The sequence below is a fragment of the Diorhabda carinulata genome, chromosome 6 (genome assembly GCF_026250575.1).
Source record: "Diorhabda carinulata isolate Delta chromosome 6, icDioCari1.1, whole genome shotgun sequence".
Lineage (NCBI taxonomy): Eukaryota > Metazoa > Arthropoda > Insecta > Coleoptera > Chrysomelidae > Diorhabda > Diorhabda carinulata.
The window spans coordinates 1,640,487-1,667,329 of NC_079465.1; the positions used below are offsets into that span (position 1 = coordinate 1,640,487).

At 32.9% G+C, this 26,843-nt stretch overlaps 1 protein-coding gene and 1 long non-coding RNA gene across 9 annotated transcripts in view; one reads left to right on the top strand and one right to left on the bottom strand.

Moving 5' to 3' along the window:
• Positions 1–547: 547 nt before the first annotated feature.
• Positions 548–10,760, bottom strand: LOC130895904 (uncharacterized). The gene is made up of 3 exons (XR_009059501.1): positions 10,706–10,760; positions 5,831–5,962; positions 548–1,451 (listed from the first exon to the last, which is right to left on the bottom strand). It is a non-coding gene; the product is annotated as an uncharacterized LOC130895904 (long non-coding RNA).
• The window catches only part of LOC130895903 (disheveled-associated activator of morphogenesis 1), a 73,744-nt gene continuing 48,550 nt past the window's right edge, over positions 1,650–26,843 (top strand). Inside the window, exons 1-2 of one of the 8 annotated variants that reach the window (XM_057803504.1) lie at positions 2,119–2,413; positions 17,986–18,056. Coding sequence is in view for 2 of the 8 variants with exons in the window: in XM_057803497.1 (XP_057659480.1) it covers positions 24,126–24,161 (36 nt within the window). In the remaining 6 variants the exon portion in view is untranslated. The other 7 variants (XM_057803502.1, XM_057803499.1, XM_057803505.1 and 4 more) reach the window with 7 other exon arrangements.

Here is a 26,843-nt window from a genome sequence, read left to right on the forward strand (position 1 = left end):
AACTGGATGAAATAAGTTCTCAAATCACCCGGAAAAGAATAGCATTTATTTACCCCAAATCGGACATTTTTAGATAGGCATCAGCTGATTTTGACAATTCGTTATTTTCACACGCAACAATTTTGACAGCTATACTTCAAGTAGCCGTCAATTTCATTTTGCTGCGCTATTTAACAAATTAAATAATCTGATTTAAAGAGATCATCTAAATGATAATGAATTAGTAATCATACAACATCGTTTATATTTATTTGAAGCTATATATGTGTGTTTCAATACATTTTAGTCATTTTAATCATCTATAAATAGAACGCATTAGCGCCACCTGAAGATGTAAATCTAAACTACTTACTTGACAGTCATACATTTTCAATTTTATCTTTTTAACCTGAATAGTGTCGTAATTACATATTTTGATGGTATAATATCACAAAAATAATGGAATTTCGAGATATAAATTATGTAATGTTATTAATATAAAGATTCAAAAATACTATTGGGTATTTAGTTTTTTATTCAACTAGAATTTAAACAAATCAGTTGTTAATAATACTGTATTTTTTTATTTATTTATAATAATAATCTTAACGACTTACATATTAAACATAAACATTCACTATTGTTTATATCCTATAGCCATTTTAAAATGTTTAAAATCTTTAGGTAGATAATATTGATGGACGATGGTAAAACAAAATATTTATTCTCAAACCTACAAACCTAAATTATTTACTTTTGCTTTTATTTATGACTGCTGGCTCATCGTAGAAAATTAATTTGAATCATTTACGTAGCCGAGAATAGTTTTATGATATAACTTAAATACAACTACAACAGATGGAAGCACCAGCGTTGGATAAAAAATAAGTCTTAATAGATTCAAATTTTTAAAAACAAACGAATACAATTTGATTTAATGTTCTAATTATATAAAATTTATTGATGTATAACAGGTTTTGCGAAAAATTAAGACGACTAAAACGGTATTAGATTTTATATTCAAGTACATTCCAAGGTGAGAAGTAGGCAATCAGTTTCGTGTAGATGCAACACATTATACACACAGAAGTTTCAGATAGCATAACTTGAAGTCGTGCGAATATTATTCCGCTAGTAGGTTAGAATAACCCAAAGACTTAATCTAATAAAATCATTCTGTAGATGAATATACTGCGTAGAAAATAATTTCAAACATTTTATTTGAATCATATGACTACTACTAATATATTTGATCTACCGTAAATATTAAAAAATTACATGAAAATACTTTTAGTATATTTCGATACATTTACTATGTATTTATACATATATATAATTATCAAGTAACCAGAGTTGAACTGTAAAATCTCGCCGGTGACTGTGTGTATCCAGAAATCGATTTCTGGATGCGCGGATTATGCGGAAAAATAAGAAGCGTGCGCTGGAATTGTGGTTGTGGCATTCCACCAAAACTAAAAATCCCAGATTATAAATGTTAATATTGCACTTTAATATTGGCATTTACAATGAGTATAGTATGGTATAAAAATCGAGTATTTTAATCACGATACCTTCAATATATTGTTGTTTACCTGTTTATGTCAGCAAATTCTAATTGTTGTTAACTTATCAGTTATTTTCAAGTATTCAACAAAGTATTTATTTGTTATTAGTATGCAAGCATAAACGTAAGTGTATGATTTTCGTATTTATTTAAATAATTTAAACGTTTTGGTCGACAGGACAGTGATTTTAGTGTCAATTTAGTTATTAACAAGATATACATCCAAGTAATTAAGAAGGTAAATTAAAATCAGTTAATAGTATTTTAAATTCATGACTGATGCTGATAATTTAGAAGAAGAGTTAAAAATTGATGAAGTATGATATGTATAAAGAACGTCGTGGGGGAGATCGGGTAAATTCTAGAAATATCCATAAACAAAACTGTACAAAAATGTTTTTAGAGGTATTGACATATGTCATGGGGAGAGCCATTTTGATTTTAGTTCGATCTAAATATCGCGAACCAAGATTTTTCTAGAAAACCAAACTGTTTGTTTAATTCTTGCAATTTCAACGATTTAAATTTATGTAATTAATCTTCAAATTATAAACTTTCATGAAATAAGTTTAATCACGAATTAATACGCTGTTTTTAAAATATTTTTTAAATGCTAGAAAAACATGGAAGTGGTTAGATTCTTTAATTGTGGTGGAATGAACTAAAACTCGTTCTAGGGAACAGAACGAAATGTAGCACGACGGGATGATGGTTTTCTTTATGCGATAAAATAGGATTTGTAGTGATTTTTCAATATATAATTCGAAAATTTATGTGTAATGTGTTTCATTTTTGTTATCTATTTAAGTGTAACTTGAAAGGATTGTGTTAAAATGAAGATATTTTAAGGTGAATGCATAGGAATTGCCGGTGAGTGAAATCTTGTTGTTTCATTCCAGTAAATAGGGTTCTAATAGAAAAATATCAAATATATTTGTTACATACAAATTTTTTAATAGATATTATTAATATAAATGATATAGATAAACATTCAAGTCTTAAATAACAAAATTTTTTTATAACACGAAAGCTTATAGCAAATTTTGAATGTACTACGGCCACCAAACAATTATATTTTTATAAAAAAGTCGGTTATGGTCAAGGTCAAAAGCACTCATTTAAAAAATTTGCAGTTGCATTCCTTTAAATAAAAGTACGAAGAATGTACGTTTCCAAAATAGACTTGACATTACGTTCTATTATAAATTGCTGAATTTAAAACATGCATCTGTTTTCTAGAAATTTCAAGCGTGCATCTGCATTTATTAAGAAGTTATAAATCTAAATGAATTGATTAGTCGTTGTTGTTAGCCACGGGGGTTGTGTTTCTTCACAAGGATTGTCCCATTTGGGGTAAAATAATCCATTAGCTAACATTTCATGGGTTGACAGCAACATGTCTTCAAATATTATCATCATCAGAAGGTTTTTATTGATCAGATCAGATCACTTGATTGTCATAAGAAAAATTTACAATTTTTTGGACAAAACGATGCAATTTTCAAGCAGAAATTAGAAACTTTCAATATTAGGAACTTATTAATGTATTTGGCACATCTGAAAGTAGCTGATTGAATGATTTTTTGTTTAACAGTACACCTAACCTAACCTAACCTAACTAATGAGTCTCTCAGTTGAGTTGTGAAAGTGTCTGAGTTCCGAACAAACGGATTCTGATTATTTTGGTATTTTTGTGTCTTCTAGTTTGTTTTGGTAGTACCCCATCTCCAGAAATAGTATAAACTTCAACTTATATGATGGATAAACATAAGTAAGACGTTCTAAGTTGGTAGAAAGATTTTTTAGATTGTTTATATCCAAATTCTTATTCTTTCTTATATATTTTAGTTGTAAATACATATAATTTTACATATTTATCTTAATATCGCTAGAATTCTTCATGTTAAACTTTTAACTATCATTTTACTGCGACGTATTAATGTATACGAGGTCTGGTTATTAAATAACGAGACCACGACTTTTGTCATGTGTAATTCATCGTGTAAAATTTTTCTAACCGTTTATTTTTTATTTTAATTTAAGAAAAAAACACATTCGTTTCAAACGGCTACTGCAGAAATACTATAATAGTGACAGAAACGTGTTTTGGAACGTGCAGTCTCGTTATTTAATAGCCAGACCTCGTATTTAATTTAATCTGCCGTGACTACGCCTATGAAGGGTTTGCAAGCAGCTGCTACCTCTAAATTCATAACAAAAAGATCGTAGCACGTGTCAAATATTCATAGTAAAAAGAAAATAAGTATAATTAGTTTCTATATTAAATTTTTCACAAGAATCATATTTTGAAACTCATTTAGATACCTACTAATATTATTATTTATTTTAATAATCGTTTTATACTTTTTATAACTAATGTTCGTTTCTTCTTCTTTTTTTTTCATCGTCACTCAACATTAAAATATTTTTCTATACCTAAAAATATCCATTACGTCTTTCATTTCCTGATGTAATTGTTTCCATTTAGGAAAACGCAATCGAAAATAATCACTAATTTTGTAAACAATTTAGGGCCGCCCTCATTTCTCGTATAAACAAAAACGAAAATAGAATAAAATGTTACGGCTGCCGAAATAGATTTTTTTTGTATAGCGGGATAAGAAACACGGCATACCTTGTTTATTTGAATGGGAAGGAAACATCGATCGTAATCATTGCATCAGAAAGCAAAAATTGTATAAATTACATATTGAATACCTTAGAATAAGAGATACTTTATTTAAAATACAATCTGTTCTTAAAACCTTGACGTTAAGCCAACGTAATGAGGTAGAAATTATTCTAACCTTACTTTTATTAAAAACGATCTATCAAAAATTTTTCAATATATAGTCGTAAGCAAAATTTATTGATGTTTGTCAATTTCTATGTATATCTATCAACTTTTATATCATATATACCGATATTTAGCTATTTTTATGAACTACTTTTTGTATTTATCGATATATAAAACTTTTTATCAATGTCTATATAATTTCTGTCTAAACGGACGTGAACGGAATAGTTTGTACATGACAATTGACAGTATTAGAAACCAAAATAGAATTATTGACAGTATTGATCTGTACTATTATTGATATTTATGTTTATTGTTACAATTAAATATCGAAGAATGATATTTACATATGTGTTAATTAGAATTATATTCTGTTTATCTCTGTTTTGGTACCTACGACACTGGAATAATAGTTTGTCCTTGACAACTGACAGTTGACAGTATTTGAAACCAAAATAGTATTATTGAAAGCACGATTATTGATATTTATTTTTACTTTTAAATATTCTTCATCTTATTATCTCTGTTTTGGTACCTACGACACTGGAACAGCTTTGAAGGGCTCGTGTGCTACGCGGCATGCTGTTTCACGTCTGAGTATCTCGCTTCTCGACCGTCAAACCTCAAATTTATATGCTTCTGTGTCTATTCCAATGCACATGGCATACACGCCGTGTCCGGCTGCACACTTCAGATGTTTTCCTAAATTTGTTTTTAGCATCTATGAACCGCGAAAATACAGTTTCAAATGTACCGTTTTTATTTGGTTTTTTTAGTTTGACGTTTACTGTCATGAATTTCCATTGACTCCGTCATATTTGTGTATAGTGTTTTGATCTGTGAAAAATATTTTTGTGCATGGAATATACCCAGTGCGCGAAATGTCGATGAAATAGTTACCAGTGAAGCTGTGTGGTTTTAAGGTATTTATTTATCTTAAATATTTTTTACTTTTCGTTTTATTAACGTATTCGTTTTAGTAACTTTTCAAGCTCCATTTTGACATATTCTTCTTCGTTTCTATATTTGTTTATATGGTTGTTTTTGCTTTTCTATTCAGATTTATATCGTTTTTATGGTTATTTAGTTTACTGTTAGTTATTTTTATATTTATGCTTAAAAATATTCATCAAATTTCTTCATGTTTTCGATTTTTTTTATCATTTGAAGCTAATCCACTTTCTAGCCGCTTTTAAAAAGTATTTCCTTTAATATTTGGATAACGATATCTGGGATATTTTATATTTGTTATCGCCCTGTATCTACTACAAACAGTGGGAAACCGAAATGTTGTCTAGACCTTTGTACCCTACACTTATGATTACATTCCATCCCCTAACTTTCATTTATAGGTCTTTTCTAGATAAAAATCAATAAGTCTGTCGGATTATATATCACGAAAACAGACGCTCTTTCATTTTAAGGTTTTGTTTTTGGATCAAATATCTAGTAAAAGCAGAATATAGCCTTAGTTTTTATTTTTAACATACCTGAAACGTTTATATGACAACGAATGTCACAAATCGAGTTCAAACTTGCACGAATTGAGTTTCTAATTCCGTCCGTATTCACTATGTACTCCAGATCTAGCACTCGGTGACTTTTTCCTGTTCTTGGACTTGCTGGACAGAAATTTGGTGTGTCCGTTATAATAAATTGTATTTCAAATATTTCTTAAGAGCTTTTCAGTGTTATATATCGTGATACACCCTATATAATGGTATATAAACGTCATTAAATTTCCAACATAAAAGCCCTTTTCATATTTTTTTTGCTCTAATGCACTTGAAAAGTTTTTTTTTTATGTCTACCATGTCGTTTCATAAATATTACAGTTGATGTTAATTAAATCGATCATTAAAACTTGAGTTTGAATTACGACAGTTATTGCTTTCTTCCTGTCAGTTTTAAAAATGTATTGATCGAAAAAAATAATTTTTCTTATATGAATTTATTGAAATTAGCATCGATATTGACGTTAAATGGTTTTCAAGGTCGTGATTGTGTGACTGAAATATTTGTTCGGTTTGCAAACTATGATTAAACATGAATATAAATAGTAACTGGTCAAGGGTTTTCGAAATTTTGGAAGTTGTAACTCAAAAAAATTTTGAAACGCGAATGACTCTAGAATTAAGAAGAATTCGAAAAAAACTGCTCAAACAAAAAATGTAGAGCACAAAATTTTTTACAAAAAAGGTACCCAGTCATTTTTTCGTCGGAGCTACTATTTTTGAGTAAATCTCCCTCAACGGCGACAGTCAGAGCATCCGCTTGAGGACCTCTTTGTAGAGAATTTTGGGCTTTACATTTTTTGTTACGGCAGTTTTTTTCGAATTCCTCATAGTTTTCGAGTTATTCGCGATTCAAAATATTTTTGAGCGTATAAACTCATTTTGTAGTGCAAATTTTGAGGTTAGGAATAAATATCAAGGATACTTTTTTGTAGAGAATTTTGTACTCTACATTTTTTGTTCCAACATTTTTTCTCGAATTCCTCATAGTTTTCGAGTTATTCGCGATTCAAAATATTTTTGAGCGTATAAACTCATTTTGTAGTGCAAATTTTGAGGTTAGGAATAAATATCAAGGATACTTTTTTGTAGAGAATTTTGTACTCTACATTTTTTGTTCCAACATTTTTTCTCGAATTCCTCATAGTTTTCGAGTTATTCGCGATTCAAAATATTTTTGAGCGTATAAACTCATTTTGTAGTGCAAATTTTGAGGTTAGGAATAAATATCAAGGATACTTTTTTGTAGAGAATTTTGGGCTTTACATTTTTTGTTACGGCAGTTTTTTTCGAATTCCTCATAGTTTTCGAGTTATTCGCGATTCAAAATATTTTTGAGCGTATAAACTCATTTTGTAGTGCAAATTTTGAGGTTAGGAATAAATATCAAGGATACTTTTTTGTAGAGAATTTTGGGCTTTACATTTTTTGTTACGGCAGTTTTTTTCGAATTCCTCATAGTTTTCGAGTTATTCGCGATTCAAAATATTTTTGAGCGTATAAACTCATTTAGTAGTGCAAATTTTGAGGTTAGGAATAAATATCAAGGATACTTTTTTGTAGAGAATTTTGTACTCTACATTTTTTGCTCAAGCACTTTTTTCGAATTCCTCATAGTTTTCGAGTTATTCGCGATTCAAAATATTTTTGAGCGTATAAACTCATTTTGTAGTGCAAATTTTGAGGTTAGGAATAAATATCAAGGATACTTTTTTGTAGAGAATTTTGTACTCTACATTTTTTGTTCCAACATTTTTTCTCGAATTCCTCATAGTTTTCGAGTTATTCGCGATTCAAAATATTTTTGAGCGTATAAACTCATTTTGTAGTGCAAATTTTGAGGTTAGGAATAAATATCAAGGATACTTTTTTGTAGAGAATTTTGTACTCTACATTTTTTGCTCCAACATTTTTTCTCGAATTCCTCATAGTTTTCGAGTTATTCGCGATTCAAAATATTTTTGAGCGTATAAACTCATTTTGTAGTGCAAATTTTGAGGTTAGGAATAAATATCAAGGATACTTTTTTGTAGAGAATTTTGTACTCTACATTTTTTGTTCCAACACTTTTTTTCGAATTCCTCATAGTTTTCGAGTTATTCGCGATTCAAAATATTTTTGAGTGGATAAACTCATTTTGTGGTGCAAATTTTGAGGTTAGGAATAAATATCAAGGATACTTTTTTGTAGAGAATTTTGGGCTTTACATTTTTTGTTACGGCAGTTTTTTTCGAATTCCTCATAGTTTTCGAGTTATTCGCGATTCAAAATATTTTTGAGCGTATAAACTCATTTAGTAGTGCAAATTTTGAGGTTAGGAATAAATATCAAGGATACTTTTTTGTAGAGAATTTTGTACTCTACATTTTTTGCTCAAGCACTTTTTTCGAATTCCTCATAGTTTTCGAGTTATTCGCGATTCAAAATATTTTTGAGCGTATAAACTCATTTTGTAGTGCAAATTTTGAGGTTAGGAATAAATATCAAGGATACTTTTTTGTAGAGAATTTTGTACTCTACATTTTTTGTTCCAACATTTTTTCTCGAATTCCTCATAGTTTTCGAGTTATTCGCGATTCAAAATATTTTTGAGCGTATAAACTCATTTTGTAGTGCAAATTTTGAGGTTAGGAATAAATATCAAGGATACTTTTTTGTAGAGAATTTTGTACTCTACATTTTTTGCTCCAACATTTTTTCTCGAATTCCTCATAGTTTTCGAGTTATTCGCGATTCAAAATATTTTTGAGCGTATAAACTCATTTTGTAGTGCAAATTTTGAGGTTAGGAATAAATATCAAGGATACTTTTTTGTAGAGAATTTTGTACTCTACATTTTTTGTTCCAACACTTTTTTTCGAATTCCTCATAGTTTTCGAGTTATTCGCGATTCAAAATATTTTTGAGTGGATAAACTCATTTTGTGGTGCAAATTTTGAGGTTAGGAATAAATATCAAGGATACTTTTTTGTAGAGAATTTTGTACTCTACATTTTTTGTTCCAGCACTTTTTTTCGAATTCGTCGTTGTTTTCGAGTTATTCGCGATTCAAAATTTTTTTGAGCTTCAAGTCCCAAAATTTCGAAAATCGGTGTCAGTAATTTTGTCAAGAATTGCTAGACTTATTCAGTATCCCAACACCTCCCAGAATCTATAAAATCAAAACCGCCCAATTCAATTTAAGGTTTCAGCTCAAAATCGCCTAATTTGACTGTACTATAATAAAATGATTATTATTATAGTAGTGACGTAAACAGTTGTTAGAAAATTATATATTGGTTTATTTATATTACAAGAAACACAATATTAATTAAACTGCTTGACAAATGAAGGAAATTTCCAGAAATGCGAAAAAGATTAAGAGATAATTCAGCTCTGTAAATGATAATAACTCAATATTGAAACATTTTTCGTATTTATTCACACTCTTTTTATTCGCGGGGTGAATTAATAAACACTATCTCTCAAGTTCTTAATTTATTTACACACTATATAATGCACTTAACTTACAATAATTTACTCATAAACAGATAATTTCTGGGATTATATCTACTAATTCATTCTTTCCACTACGACTGTTTATTTAAAACCAAACTAACTGCGGTACACTATGTACTTATATATCTATTCTTTAAAATTAGAACAAAAAGTAACAAAACAAATAAATAAATAGACCTTTCTGGAAATTATTCAAAAGAAATAATGTAAATAAACCGCTTGCTACAAAAAATTGTTTACACTCAAACATCAAACGAATTCCGTCATAAGCGCCTCCACCAAATATTGTAGTTGAACAGGACATTTCTCTATTTGAATTTTTTTAATTTCAAATTTGAGAACACGAAATATTGAAAAACGAAATAAAACTACGATACTTTCAATCACTAATTCAAATTAGAAATAATAACGAGAGCAGGACATGTATGACATGAATATTTTAAATTTTGAATTTACAAACAATAGGCTCCGAAGGCGAGCCGTTTGTGTAAGGGTTTAACTATCACCTTGCATTACCGACAACAAAGGGTGGATTTAGATTATACAATCTATTGTTCAACAATTGAAAAATTATAACAAATTAATTAATTCCCCATCGTCGGCCATTTTAACAATAGTTGTAAGATCAGCGGTGCAATGACCTTGGGAAAATATATGTCAAAATAGAAGAAAGAGAAACCGTCGAAAAGTAAAAGAAAAATTTAAAGAACAAACAGCGAATTAGTCAAGACTTATTGCCAGAATGGTACATCAGAAAATTGTTAGAATAGTGGTGGAGGAAGGAGACGTGGGTGTTGAGATCACGCGACCTTCAATTTTCCAACTCATTATCACATTAAAAAAAATTTATTGCACTATTTTTCAAACGCTCCGATAATAATGGAATTTAAATTGAAATAAATTCAATATTCTCGTAGAAATCCAATCTAAATGACAATCATTGTTGACGCACCTTGTTTCTCTTCCTGGAAGTAAATGCTTATTGTAATTCGATGAGAACCAGATTAAATAAGAAATTTGTTGATGTGCTACTGTCTCGCACAAGTGAAATTAATCGAACGACCGTCTAAATAATTCATTTTAATTTCACGACAAAAACCACTTGAACTTTTTTTTTCTTCGCATAAATAAACGACGAATATGGTAAAGATTTCGGACGTGAATTAAGTTAATGTACAACCATTACCGGATTTATTTACGTTTACCTACTTTTAAGAGTTCAACGATTGATGTTTATTTTATTTATACTGTTTTGAAGCTTCGTTTTATAATCATTCATTGGTATTGAAGTTTAATTATTGATGATATTTATTTCAATTACGGAATATTTTATTTATAATTATTTATTATTACCTTCATTTCTTCACTTTTCTGTTGTTTGTTTGTGAATAAATTCGCTGTCTCGCCACACTTGTTGATGACACTGCGATTTTTCAATGACTAATAGATTTCAGCTTAGAACTAGACAGGGCATTGAAAACATTTCGATGAAGTAAAAGTCTAGTATAAAACATTCAGGGAAATGTAAAATTCCATCTCTAATGTATGTCTACTACGAAGAAGTAGAGAATGAAATAAAAAAAAGTAGTTATATTGATGTTTTTAATACGTTTTTATTAGTTTTACCTGTATTTATAATCTTACATGTAGCTATTGGTTCTAAAAATCAAGTACGAGATTTATAAAAAAGAAGAGAATGTACATCACTTGTCGTTTGTCAATAGATGGAGGGAAGTATTGAATGTTGTTATTGTTATACGTAGTTAAAATAAAAGTGTAAAAATAAGTTTACAGTTCCTTTAAATGAATAAAAAAAAGTTACAATTCAGAAGTGGGATCAGTGTGAGATCGCCGATTGAATTTCAATGTGTTGTAATCAAATAAATAATGAGTAACCAGGAGTACGAAGTTGATGAACTGCAGACAAGCAACACTTTTAGAAAGTATTAAGTAGAAATGATCGATATCAATCAATATATTTTCAAATATATTATACAAGATGAAAAGATCGAGAGTCAAGGTAAAATAATACAGTTTAAAAACACGCTATTGCTAATAATTATACTAAGAAAAAAATCATTCTTGACTTAAGAATAAAATTAATGATTTAGATCTGGTGATTTTTTTCTTATACAAAGAATTATTTTTTACTTTTTATTACAGGTAATCGTTTTTTACTGATTTGAAACAAATTTTTATATACAGTAAACGTTTTAAGACTCACAAATATTTGAGCCTGAAAGGCAAGATGAACCTTGAAAAACTTCAAAGAAAAAGTCAATTATTGATAAAAGATAATACTGAAAATTCGTTTTTAACAGTTTTTTAGGTTCTAAAAACAAAAAAAAATGGTTTGAGAGGGATTTAGGGAAGTCTGATTGGCGGTAAATTTGATTTTTTGTATATGTAGAATGCATCCATATAATTAATTTTAATTCTCGTTAGCAAAATAATTTTTTATGTATAGGTAGCACTACTTGATAATATTTTCCATTAATATCTGTACATTATGAATACCAAATTAGCTTATTGAAAAATATCTGTCGTTCTCTTTTGTGTTTTGAAACAAATATTAAAGGTGTATTACCTTTTAATGCATGTATCTCATAAATGTTAAGGTGTGTGCGTCGAGGAGAATTTAATATTTCATTTTGAAATGCATAGCACTGGAACTAAATAATATATAAAAACTATTTTCGATTCCTCCTATCTGCTTTACGACATTGTCACTATAATATTCAATATTGGTTTACTTGAATAATTTTTTTTGTCTTACCTGACGACGGATACAACTTCTGAAATGCCCAAAATGTATTCTGTCGTTTTTCAAAGGAGAAAACAACTACTTTCCTGGCTAATGCCTCGACGAATGTTAAATTACACCTTCTGCGAAGAACGCGATGTCAACCATTGACTAGTTTCGACGTTATTACGTCTAATTAGAGTGGTATAACAAACTTCCGTTCGGGCTTGAGACCCGAACTGAAAACAACGTTAAAGAATGTCGCTATTTGGTTTATGTTTTCGAAATATCAATTATTTCCGTTCTATTTACCATCGGAATCTATATTATCGGCGTCTACCCGACTAGCAGTTCTAACCAGAGTTGTTAAACCACTCTGATGAGACGTAATAACGTCGAAACTAGTCAGTGTTTGCAATTCAGGGAGATGTATGAATGGATTTAAATAAATATCGTCAATAAACAAAGGGAGAATGATTAAAAGCATTTATATTTTTGATAGAATTAGAAACTGGTGTTAACAAGTTACGACTTGTTTAAATTGAGGCTTAGAAATTTTCACACGCTCCTCATTTACAAATTCTATAATCATTGAACGTTTTTTTTCATCTATTTTCAACTAATCGCGTACAAAACACTGCAATTTAAGTATATTTTCGTGTTTTGTTATCTCCAGGTATGTTCGCGACATTGTTTTGCTTTTAATATCGTCGCCGCTTTCGGAACATTAGACATTTTCAGTAATAAAATTTCTTTTACACTGCTAGACGAAACATTATCATCGTTAATAGTTCGCAAATTAACTAGTTATTCCATATTATAGCCCCTCACGACATTTTCTAAGATACAGATGATGGCAACGCTGTCGAATAAGATTAAAACTAAGCATATTCGTAAATTCGTGCAACAGTGGTATAAGGAATTCTTAAAAACGGGCTCTGTTGCCGACGCGACGACCGATATTTGTAACAATTGACGAAAATATGCTGTTAAGCGTACACTTTAGAGTTTACCGTCCACGTAGTTCACTAGGATGCTTAACTACGTCTACTGATTGATTTATTGAGTGACCTGACACCCCGTGACTACTTTTTTCTCGACCTCCGAACCGTAATCGAAGAAGAAACTTTCATAGGATAAAAACAAAAGTCATGCCCAATTGAGTTGTAATTAGATGCAAATCAATTAAAGTTTTTATTGTATTTAACGCCGAGATGTTAATTTCAATCTCGATTCTATTCGCTTATGTAGAAAGTAGACTTGCGGAGACGTCACGTTAATAATCAATTCTCCGCCTATCGAATTTTTCCGTTCGACGTCGACTTAACCAACATTTGGCCCGATTTTACTATAGTTTCTACAAACTTTCATGAAACGGTTTATTATACAAGTAATAATGTAGGTAATAACTCACGCAAATGGGATATTTGTCTTTTGCTTCGAAATCGGCGAATAACCAGACCAGATCTGGACTATACGGTGGATTAGGAATCGATTCGAAGTGTAATTCGTTCAATATAACCATCGTTGACTTCGATTTTTGCATTTAAACGATCCTAAACGAAGCCATAACCTTCCCAGCTGACTGGACGTGGTTCACCGACTGCGGTCCACTCAAATCATGATCTATTGTCACATATCGACGCTAAAAATTTGATTTATCACATGTAAACATTGGATCAAAGCGGATTACTCAAAAAACAACTAGTTGATGATTCAGAGCAAGTTTGCACGTATTAAATCATATTTTTAGCGTCGATATGCGACAGTAGATCATGATTTGAGTGGACCGCAGTCGGTGAACCACGTCCAGTCAGCTGGGAAGGTTATGGCTTCGGCATTTTGTTGGGGGATCGTTTAAATGCAAAAATCGAAGTCAACGATGGTTATATTGAACGAATTACACTTCGAATCGATTCCTAATCCACCGTATAGTCCAGATCTGGCCTTCAATGACAACTGACTATTCGCCGGACTCCAAAAAATGGTCGTCGGAAAGAAATTCGGTTAAAATTGAGGAGTAATTGTTGAAAATGAAGTTTATTTTGAGGAAAAAGACAAATCCTTCGACAAGAACGGCATCGAAGCGTTGGTAATGCTCCCGAAGGAGATTATATTGATTAATACAAACGATTTTTGGCAAAAAAATGTTTTTCTCGGTTAATCACACGATTTATTGAGTACGATAAGTCATACATTACACCCTTTACCGAACGCATTGTTTTTAATCAGAATTATGTAAATTTCGACACGATAACAAACACAATTTTCCTTTCTTAACAAATACTATTGTTTCTATTATAAAAATTTCATGAAACATTATGAAACAAACAATTATTTTTGACACAGACACCAAATTCGGTCACCCACTTTTTAATTGCATCCAACCAAATTTGCAGGATGTTACGACCCGAAATCCGTATCGGTAACGTCGAAAAACTTATTTAGAATTCGTTGGTAATTGAAATAGTTAATATGCGAATTGCGTACGGCCTAGAAAAGGCCGAAACATGAACTAGGCTTCTAGTTTCGACTGACACAATTTGCATAACTGCGACGAGATACAAACGAAGAAAATGCAATTCTATAGTAGGTTTCACGTAGAATACACGCGACCACAGAAAAATGTCGGTTGCTTTTCGAAATAGTCATTAAATTCACATCGATTTACTTCGAGAAGGTGAAACATAAGCTGGGGGGTATTTTTAGATCGAAAACTTATCAGAAAACCTTTTGTTTCACCCCCGTAACGAAAAAAATGTAGACGGCGGGTTACAAACGACGAACAAACTTCGAAAAATGACCGCAACCGTTTTTTTGAACAGTTTTACTGCGAGAAAGTAAAACAAAAACTTGGGGGGGTATTTTTAGGTCGAAAACTTATCTGAAAACCTTTTGTTTCACCCCCGTAACGAAAAAAAATGTAGACGGAGGGTTGCAAACGACGAACCGACTCCGAAAAATGACCGCAACCGTTTTTTTGAACAGTTTTACTGCGAGGAAGTAAAACAAAAACTTGGGGGGTTATTTTTAGATCGAAAACTTATCAGAAAACCTTTTGTTTCACCCCCGTAACGTAAAAAAATGTAGACGGCGGGTTACAAACGACGAACCGACTCCGAAAAATGACCGCAACCGTTTTTTTGAACAGTTTTACTGCGAGAAAGTAAAACAAAAACTTGGGGGGGTATTTTTAGGTCGAAAACTTATCAGGAAACCTTTTGTTTCACCCCCGTAACGTAAAAAAATGTAGACGGCGGGTTACAAACGACGAACCGACTCCGAAAAATGACCGCAACCGTTTTTTTGAACAGTTTTACTGCGAGAAAGTAAAACAAAAACTTGGGGGGGTATTATTAGGTCGAAAACTTATCAGAAAACCTTTTGTTTCACCCCCGTAACGAAAAAAATGTAGACGGCGGGTTACAAACGACGAACCGACTCCGAAAAATGACCGCAACTGTTTTTTTGAACAGTTTTACTGCGAGAAAGTAAAACAAAAACTTGGGGGGGTATTATTAGGTCGAAAACTTATCAGGAAATCTTTTGTTTCACCCCCGTAACGAAAAAAAATGTAGACGGCGGGTTGCAAAGGACGAACCGACTCCGAAAAATGACCGCAACTGTTTTTTTGAACAGTTTTACTGCAAGAAAGTAAAACAAAAACTTGGGGGGGTATTTTTAGGTCCTAAACTTATCAGGAAATCTTTTGTTTCACCCCCGTAACGTAAAAAAATGTAGACGGCGGGTTGCAAACGACGAACCAAATCCGAAAAATGACCGCAACCGTTTTTTGGAATAGTTTTACTGCAAGAAAGTAAAACAAAAACTTGGGGGGGTATTTTTAGGTCGAAAACTTATCAGAAAACCTTTTGTTTCACCCCCGTAACGAAAAAAAATGTAGACGGCGGGTTACAAACGACGAACCGACTCCGAAAAATGACCGCAACTGTTTTTTTGAACAGTTTTACTGCGAGAAAGTAAAACAAAAACTTGGGGGGGTATTATTAGGTCGAAAACTTATCAGGAAATCTTTTGTTTCACCCCCGTAACGAAAAAAAATGTAGACGGCGGGTTACAAACGACGAACCGACTCCGAAAAATGACCGCAACTGTTTTTTTGAACAGTTTTACTGCGAGAAAGTAAAACAAAAACTTGGGGGGGTATTTTTAGATCGAAAACTTTATAGAAAACCTTCGTAAAATATAATTATTGTTAATGCGTTGTTCTAATTCATGTTTCGCGACAGATACTGCAGATCTAAAACGATTTAACAAGTGTCGACGCGTTTTAACTTGTCACTGTTATTTATCACCTTTTTTTCAGGTCCAATTTTGTCGATTAATCTGTGTATTTGAAGATTTTCTTTCCAATTTTCAGTTTAATAAACACGTTTTATGCGAGACCTAGTTCGTATCAAACGTGCCGTCTTCGGTATCATTTTTAAAAACGTTCCGAGGATTTTAATTAGAAATAACGGCATCATTACGTTTTCGAGATGAGCCTTACGTCGGCTTTAGAAAAGGTTATTCACTATTTTTGTACATTCGCGTTTAGAGGTAACACCTACGCGTCGAAAATTACTGTACGTTTATCATTAGACGATTTCACCGACAACGGAAATATGATGATCAAAGAGAACCGATAATACATTTCGCATATCTCACGAATTATTTTATACCGTATTAATAGAATTCCAGGCGCGTTTTTCCAATTCAATTCGGCGCCAACGAGTCGCTTCAGCACAGGCGATTCCGTGTATCGCCCTGTATATGCGTTTTTAACGCTCTTTAATGCAGTATTTTTTACGATACACTTTGTATATGTCCTTGAAGATTAGCATCTGATTATACTTAACCACGTCTAATTTAACGGATGACAAATCGTATACAGGGTGATTTAAACGCGGCGGAATCATTTAGGCGGCCAAAAGATGGTCGAGATCATCGAAATATGTGAATTGGTTTCGTTTTTTGTTGTCAAATCTGTCAAATATTTGCTCGAATCTCTAAAACTCTCTTTCTAAGTTGCCAAATCGGAATATATTATGAATTATGTTTTCCCAATGGTTAACAATCCGTAACTTTTACAGGGACAACCTGTACAATCTAGAGATTAATTATTAATCGATTTTTTTTACTATTTTACTTTGTTCGACTCGATAGAATTTGTGGTTTACGAGATATTTAAATCATTCTGCATGCGTTCGCCATAAAGAGACATTCTTAAAAAAAATATCATAAATCGTTAACAGTTTGCTGTCAATTTATTCAAAATCTGTCATTAATAATCACCACATCGTACTCGATATGGTAGATTTTACCTTTAATGAATAAACCGGCATGCATTTGATGTGTGATTTGGCTTCTGGTAACTCGTCAGAAGCCAAAAGATGTTATTAATTCTATCGGACTAAAAAGTACGTTTGAATTTTTCGTGTTGTTGTTTCAATTTGTAATTGTTGCGTCCGTTGACATTTTAAAATTGAGTTTCGCAATAATGGCGGTTGAAAGATGCTGAATAACATTTCGATATTATTTAAAATGCACTGCACCCACACCGGAGGTAGTGCGGTGCAAGTTCCTTCAAGGATCACCGTCTCACAATATTATAGTTCAAGATAATTCAAGAAGGATTGCGGATTAAGACAAAACAAACTTATCACAGTAAAACGCATATAACCTCACTGTGACTGACATAAAGATGTCAATGTCATTGTCAAATCCGTATGACGTTTACGAAGTACCAACTTTAGAAAGTTTAATGACATTTCGATAAGTCAGAATAAAGTGACGGCCGTTTTTATCCGACTTCTGCTCTGGTTTGCTGAATTCCGCGTCTTTGTCGAGTCGATATCAATAAACAAAATATTTTTTTTTATAATTTCAGCGTCAAGAATTTCTCAAGTCTGACATCATCGACATCGCGAATATTCTAATCAAGAAGCTGCTTCTAACGAGGTAGTAAATTTCATTTTTTTAAAATTAGATCATGCGATTGAACTATCATGATAAAAGAATTCATTTTTTTTTCCATCGGAATTTATGTTTCTTCTTAAGGAAATATTTGATTCTTTTCACCTTGTAGTAAACTCGACACGGAGAAGTTTAAAATGAAAGTCGCGATAATTCTCATTAGATTTATTATTTATTTTACTTATTTATCAAGTTAGAGATAATTAACACTTGTTTCAACAATAAAATGGCGTAGAAAAGTAAATAAACGCGTCGGAAAAATAAATTAATTCGATTAAGAAAACTTCTTTTGAAATATCTAATACTAGTTATCTAAAATCGAGTTGTCGGCAACAACGCATATTTTATTTTATTACGAAACAACCAGAATCGTCGGTTAGACAAAGGATAATAACCAGGACTCGTCGGAAAGGACATTAGCCAGTAATTAACGTCGTGGCTTGCAACTTACAAGGTAGCTGGCTACGTAACTGGTCACCTGATCACACATGGACGCTTCGTGACGTGTTCGGTTTGCTAGTTGTAAAGAAGAAAAGAAGAAGAAGGAAGAAAACCTTTCCACTAACACTAACGTCATCCATTTTAGAAGGAAACACGCCTTAAACTAGTGATTTTAGAGGTAAAAACCAGCCATTGTAACTGACAAACATTTGGAAAACTGATGTTATGCTTAAACAGGTGCGTGCGTATCGATTTATGTGACGTTCTTATATAATGGTGTCTCTGGGATGTTCACGTGACGATCACGCACTGATCATTGTTTTGGTTTACTATTTTTCTTCGATAAATAGTATAACAGGCTCCCATATTACAATTTCTACAGCCTTCTACGGCTTGGGCGGGTAGTCACTTTATAGATTTCTATTTATTCGGATCCTTGGGGAAATTTTTGCCTGACATTTGTCTAGAATGCAACAATCATTGAAGCTTTTTAGCTTTGCAACTGACAAACTTAAAAAGGTGCGGGCGTATCGATTTATGTGACGTTCTTATATAATGGTGTCTCTGGGATGTTCACGTGATGATCACGCACTGATCATTGTTTTGGTTTACTATTTTTCTTCGATAAATAGTATAACAGGCTCCCATATTACCATTTCTACAGCCTTCTACGGCTTGGGCGGGTAGTCACTTTATAGATTTCTATTTATTCGGATCCTTGGGGAAATTTTTGCCTGACATTTGTCTAGAATGCAACAATCATTGAAGCTTTTTAGCTTTGCAACTGACAAACTTAAAAAGGTGTGTGCGTATCGATTTATGTGACGTTCTTATATAATGGTGTCTCTGGGATGTTCATGTGACGATCACGCACTGATCATTGTTTTGGTTTACTATTTTTCTTCGATAAATAGTATAACAGGCTCCCATATTACAATTTCTACAGCCTTCTACGGCTTGGGCGGGTAGTCACTTTATAGATTTCTATTTATTCGGATCCTTGGGGAAATTTTTGCCTGACATTTGTCTAGAATGCAACAATCATTGAAGCTTTTTAGCTTTGCAACTGACAAACTTAAAAAGGTGCGTGCGTATCGATTTATGTGACGTTCTTATATAATGGTGTCACTGGGATGTTCACGTGACGATCACGCACTGATCATTGTTTTGGTTTACTATTTTTCTTCGATAAATATTATAACAGGCTCCCATATTACCATTTCTACAGCCTTCTACGGCTTGGGCGGGTAGTCACTTTATAGATTTCTATTTATTCGGATCCTTGGGGAAATTTTTGCCTGACATTTGTCTAGAATGCAACAATCATTGAAGCTTTTTAGCTTTGCAACTGACAAACTTAAAAAGGTGCGTGCGTATCGATTTATGTGACGTTCTTATATAATGGTGTCACTGGGATGTTCACGTGACGATCACGCACTGATCATTGTTTTGGTTTACTATTTTTCTTCGATAAATATTATAACAGGCTCCCATATTACCATTTCTACAGCCTTCTACGGCTTGGATGGGTCATCACTTTATAGATTTCTATTTATTCGGATCCTTGGGGAAATTTTTGCCTGACATTTGTCTAGAATGCAACAATCATTGAAGCTTTTTAGCTTTGCAACTGACAAACTTAAAAAGGTGCGGGCGTATCGATTTATGTGACGTTCTTATATAATGGTGTCTCTGGGATGTTCACGTGATGATCACGCACTGATCATTGTTTTGGTTTACTATTTTTCTTCGATAAATAGTATAACAGGCTCCCATATTACCATTTCCACAGCCTTTTACGGCTTGGATGGGCAGTCAATTTATAGATTTCTATTTATTCGGATCCTTGGGGAAATTTTTGCCTTACATTTGTCTAGAATGCAACAATCATTGAAGCTTTTTAGCTTTGCAACTGACAAACTTAAAAAGGTGCGGGCGTATCGATTTATGTGACGTTCTTATATAATGGTGTCTCTGGGATGTTCACGTGATGATCACGCACTGATCATTGTTTTGGTTTACTATTTTTCTTCGATAAATAGTATAACAGGCTCCCATATTACCATTTCCACAGCCTTTTACGGCTTGGATGGGCAGTCAATTTATAGATTTCTATTTATTCGGATCCTTGGGGAAATTTTTGCCTGACATTTGTCTAGAATGCAACAATCATTGAAGCTTTTTAGCTTTGCAACTGACAAACTTAGAAAGGTGCGTGCGTATCGATTTATGTGACGTTCTTATATAATGGTGTCTCTGGGATGTTCACGTGACGATCACGCACTGATCATTGTTTTGGTTTACTATTTTTCTTCGATAAATAGTATAACAGGCTCCCATATTACCATTTCCACAGCCTTTTACGGCTTGGATGGGCAGTCAATTTATAGATTTCTATTTATTCGGATCCTTGGGGAAATTTTTGTCTGACATTTGTCTAGAATGCAACAATCATTGAAGCTTTTTAGCTTTGCAACTGACAAACTTAAAAAGGTGTGTGCGTATCGATTTATGTGACGTTCTTATATAATGGTGTCACTGGGATGTTCACGTGACGATCACGCACTGATCATTGTTTTGGTTTACTATTTTTCTTCGATAAATAGTATAACAGGCTCCCATATTACCATTTCCACAGCCTTTTACGGCTTGGATGGGCAGTCAATTTATAGATTTCTATTTATTCGGATCCTTGGGGAAATTTTTGTCTGACATTTGTCTAGAATGCAACAATCATTGAAGCTTTTTAGCTTTGCAACTGACAAACTTAAAAAGGTGTGTGCGTATCGATTTATGTGACGTTCTTATATAATGGTGTCACTGGGATGTTCACGTGACGATCACGCACTGATCATTGTTTTGGTTTACTATTTTTCTTCGATAAATATTATAACAGGCTCCCATATTACCATTTCTACAGCCTTCTACGGCTTGGGCGGGTAGTCACTTTATAGATTTCTATTTATTCGGATCCTTGGGGAAATTTTTGTCTGACATTTGTCTAGAATGCAACAATCATTGAAGCTTTTTAGCTTTGCAACTGACAAACTTAAAAAGGTGCGTGCGTATCGATTTATGTGACGTTCTTATATAATGGTGTCTCTGGGATGTTCACGTGACGATCACGCACTGATCATTGTTTTGGTTTACTATTTTTCTTCGATAAATATTATAACAGGCTCCCATATTACCATTTCTACAGCCTTCTACGGCTTGGGCGGGTAGTCACTTTATAGATTTCTATTTATTCGGATCCTTGGGGAAATTTCTGCCTGACATTTGTCTAGAATGCAACAATCATTGAAGCTTTTTAGCTTTGCAACTGACAAACTTAAAAAGGTGCGGGCGTATCGATTTATGTGACGTTCTTATATAATGGTGTCTCTGGGATGTTCACGTGATGATCACGCACTGATCATTGTTTTGGTTTACTATTTTTCTTCGATAAATAGTATAACAGGCTCCCATATTACCATTTCCACAGCCTTTTACGGCTTGGATGGGCAGTCAATTTATAGATTTCTATTTATTCGGATCCTTGGGGAAATTTTTGCCTGACATTTGTCTAGAATGCAACAATCATTGAAGCTTTTTAGCTTTGCAACTGACAAACTTAGAAAGGTGCGTGCGTATCGATTTATGTGACGTTCTTATATAATGGTGTCTCTGGGATGTTCACGTGACGATCACGCACTGATCATTGTTTTGGTTTACTATTTTTCTTCGATAAATAGTATAACAGGCTCCCATATTACCATTTCCACAGCCTTTTACGGCTTGGATGGGCAGTCAATTTATAGATTTCTATTTATTCGGATCCTTGGGGAAATTTTTGTCTGACATTTGTCTAGAATGCAACAATCATTGAAGCTTTTTAGCTTTGCAACTGACAAACTTAAAAAGGTGTGTGCGTATCGATTTATGTGACGTTCTTATATAATGGTGTCACTGGGATGTTCACGTGACGATCACGCACTGATCATTGTTTTGGTTTACTATTTTTCTTCGATAAATAGTATAACAGGCTCCCATATTACCATTTCCACAGCCTTTTACGGCTTGGATGGGCAGTCAATTTATAGATTTCTATTTATTCGGATCCTTGGGGAAATTTTTGTCTGACATTTGTCTAGAATGCAACAATCATTGAAGCTTTTTAGCTTTGCAACTGACAAACTTAAAAAGGTGTGTGCGTATCGATTTATGTGACGTTCTTATATAATGGTGTCACTGGGATGTTCACGTGACGATCACGCACTGATCATTGTTTTGGTTTACTATTTTTCTTCGATAAATATTATAACAGGCTCCCATATTACCATTTCTACAGCCTTCTACGGCTTGGGCGGGTAGTCACTTTATAGATTTCTATTTATTCGGATCCTTGGGGAAATTTTTGTCTGACATTTGTCTAGAATGCAACAATCATTGAAGCTTTTTAGCTTTGCAACTGACAAACTTAAAAAGGTGCGTGCGTATCGATTTATGTGACGTTCTTATATAATGGTGTCACTGGGATGTTCACGTGACGATCACGCACTGATCATTGTTTTGGTTTACTATTTTTCTTCGATAAATATTATAACAGGCTCCCATATTACCATTTCTACAGCCTTCTACGGCTTGGGCGGGTAGTCACTTTATAGATTTCTATTTATTCGGATCCTTGGGGAAATTTCTGCCTGACATTTGTCTAGAATGCAACAATCATTGAAGCTTTTTAGCTTTGCAACTGACAAACTTAAAAAGGTGCGTGCGTATCGATTTATGTGATGTTCTTATATAATGGTGTCTCTGGAATGTTCACGTGATGATTACGCACTGATCATTGTTTTGGTTTACTATTTTTCTTCGATAAATAGTATAACAGGCTCCCATATTACAATTTCTACAGCCTTCTACGGCTTGGGCGGGTAGTCACTTTATAGATTTCTATTTATTCGGATCCTTGGGGAAATTTTTGCCTGACATTTGTCTAGAATGCAACAATCTTTGAAGGTTCTTTTCGGTAGATGCGAGCCACATGTCCTGCCCATCTAATCCTGCCAATTTGTGTCCGTTTCCTGATCCTCTGCATTAGCTGCAGGAATCGAAGTTATTTATATTTCTCCTGGAGTTTTGGCAGTCCGAAATAACTGGGGGGCTCCAGAATTCAGATCCATGCTACGATTTATCAAAGATGGTACTTCTAGTGTCGAGTTCAGCATCTAGAACTACTTTTTCCAGTACTACATAAAGTCGAATGGTGCGAGATACTACAAATTGGATGTACAGATATTGAAAAAGCGAAAAATGCGTCAAGGAAAAAATTTATCGTACAATAAACGTATTTTCAATGATTTTATCACTTTTTTTACTAAACGCCTCTGTAAATTTCAACTCCCGACGATTATTTATAGTTTTCTATAAACAACCGACGTCTCCGTCATCTTTTTTTATTCTATTTGTTTTAATAACGTTATCGGTAAGTAACGCTCATTGTAGGATCAAGATAATTTTCGCAGTTGGAGTTCAGTGAGACGTCGTCGGCGTGAATGTGTAAATATGTTGAAAACTTTGTCGTATTCGGTGTTAAAAATATATTTTGACCGTTTGTTGTTTATGTAAATCGAAATGTTGAACTGGGACGAGTTGAATTGTTGTCCGAACGTAAGTTTTTATCGAAATACTACTCAAATTTGATCCGATTCGATTCCGTTACGTTTTTTTGGTAGAAAAGCAATCTGTCAATGTGACAAAATGATGTTTGATACTTTCTGGTAGATCACCAAACATATTGGTAGCATTTTTTATTATATAAACGATAAATTCTTCGATATCTTTAAAGGTGCCGAAAAATTTGTACTCTCCAAAGACGAAACTTTGATTTAATCGTTGATGGTATCAGTTTCGATCAATTTTCATCTTGATAGTTTAAACTGGAGATATGGTACAATCCTTTTCGCCTGTAAACCATTTGTTTTACCTCTCAGAAGTGCTGCTGACGAATATTTTGGTCTTGGTTGTTCTATATCATCGTAAATTTTCCTAATCGGCGTTGGGGTTGGGGAAAATTGATTCAACAACAACTTCATATGTTGCGACAAGCTGAGATAGTGAAAAAATGTACAGAATAAGCTCGAAAAATCGATTTAAAAGAAGAAATGATTCCGTTAAAGTCTATAAAAGGCGTCATCGATTCGAAAACTATAAATCTCCACTTTATTTACCAGATTTAGTACCGTGCGAAACTACTGTTTTGTTTTTTTTATAATGATATATTCAATTTAAAAAACCAACGGTTGATTTCGTTCATATTAGAAACGTTTCAAAACATCTCGTGAGAACACAAAGACAAAACGATATTTATTTTTTTAATCTTCACGATTTAATCTCCCGCGGTCGACACACATTTATATAATGGCGCCGAGAAAGTGGCTTCCACAAGAGATTTTCTGAATAATGTTAAAAATGTCGATTTAATTACATATATGAAAGAATTTACAAACTAGATCCTAACCTAACTTTTTCCAATTATCAAAAACGCGCGTTATTTAAAAAAAAAATTGTTTCGTACTCAAACATATCGAAATATTTAAATATTTTCGTAAACAACGTGTTTACGTAGTTTTAAGAAAATGTAATATTCTTATCTCGCGCTACATTAATTATTTTTATTGCCAAGGACATCGAGTAATTTATGAAGCTTATTTACAGCGCCATCTATACAGCAAAGTCATCAAATTCGCGATTTATTACCGAATAATTCCACTGTTTATAAAATTTGATACCCAAAATTTCGTAAATATTCCAGAGATTAAAATAATCGCTTTCTGTCTACCTCCTATCCAACTAATTCATCTTGTTCTAGTTTTTTTTGCTATTTACCCATTCCGTTTCCTTCCGGAACTGCCTATTCTCTTCCTTAACCGTTTTTTTCTTCTCCGTTTCGTCATTAAATAACGCTACATAATAGTATTTGTAATTTGACGTTTTTTCGCGCTTCGGAGCCGCTTCATCACACGCAGACCGTTTCGTTAATTGTCGATTAAACTTCGGTGTGAAATAATACACATATCGACGTTAAAATTAGAGTTTTATTACGATTCAACATCTCCAAACGCTACTTGGAATCGTCAAATTGTCGTTTTCGGTTTATTGCGATCTAGCGCAGCGTCCATTTTGAACCACATCAATTTACGATATGTCTGGCACGTCATCTTCACTTCACGGTACTCCGAAACTATTTTTTTAGATTTGTATGACAGCTGTCAAAAAGTGTCGGACAATAGTCGTATGACAGCTGTCAAAAAATATCTTTTGAAGGTTAGGACTAATTGAAAAAGGTTATTTACCAGTCCAACATCATATTTTTACTTAAAAAAACTATTCAAGTTTATATTACACGGAACACAGTTGAAATTAAACTCTGAAGACGATAATTTTGTTATCGAAACGTGCGTTGAATGATATCTGCAGTTTTGTAACTTCGTTTTAATTAAAAAATTTTCGAACGCACTTTTCAATGGTCTAATCAATATTAAACAAAATGTTTTTGGGTTAATTCATTTTTTAAATACAGTATCGAATAAATATTGTCGTCGGTTTGAATTTTTTCATTAGTTTTTTGTGCTGTAACCTCGAAAAAGACAATAAAAGGAAAAAATAGATACAAATTTTTCGTCGGCATAAGCGGCCATTATAAATTATGATTAAAAAAAAATTGCCGATCCCTGCGGCACGCCCCAACTAATTGTATTAAAACTACAAACAATAATTAATTTCATACGCGAAAATATTGTATACAACCTTGAATCGTACAGCACTGGACTGGTTATTAACAAAAAAAATTATTCATTCATATACACAGTTCGCTTTCAGTCTCTGAGGACGGTAACTTGGTTATCGAAACGCGCGTCAGACAGTGTAAACAGTGTGTTCATTATGAATGTTACAAACGGCGCCAGAAATTCCAACTTAAGAACCACGTTTCCAGTGGTGTCTTGTCGTTGAGGTCTACTTCATCCCTTCGCTCGATTCCTTGTCTCAATTACCATTTCTAGGGGTGTTCATCCCTTTTTTTTCTCGTTTGTCGTGTTTCTTAATCCATCAGCGAGGTACTGTCTTCTGTAGTGTGTAAAAACTGTGGTCAGAACGACGTGGAAAAAGATATTGAAGATATTGATGACGATATTAACGCAATCGAAAGTTCAAAGTAGATTTAATCAAATTTTTAAGGTGCCTGGTAAGTAACTAATCTCACTTCTGTCGTCTCTTCATTCTTGTCAAATCTGATGTTACCTCTCCTATATATTTCGTCTTCTTTTTCTAATTCCCTCTTCCTCCATTTGT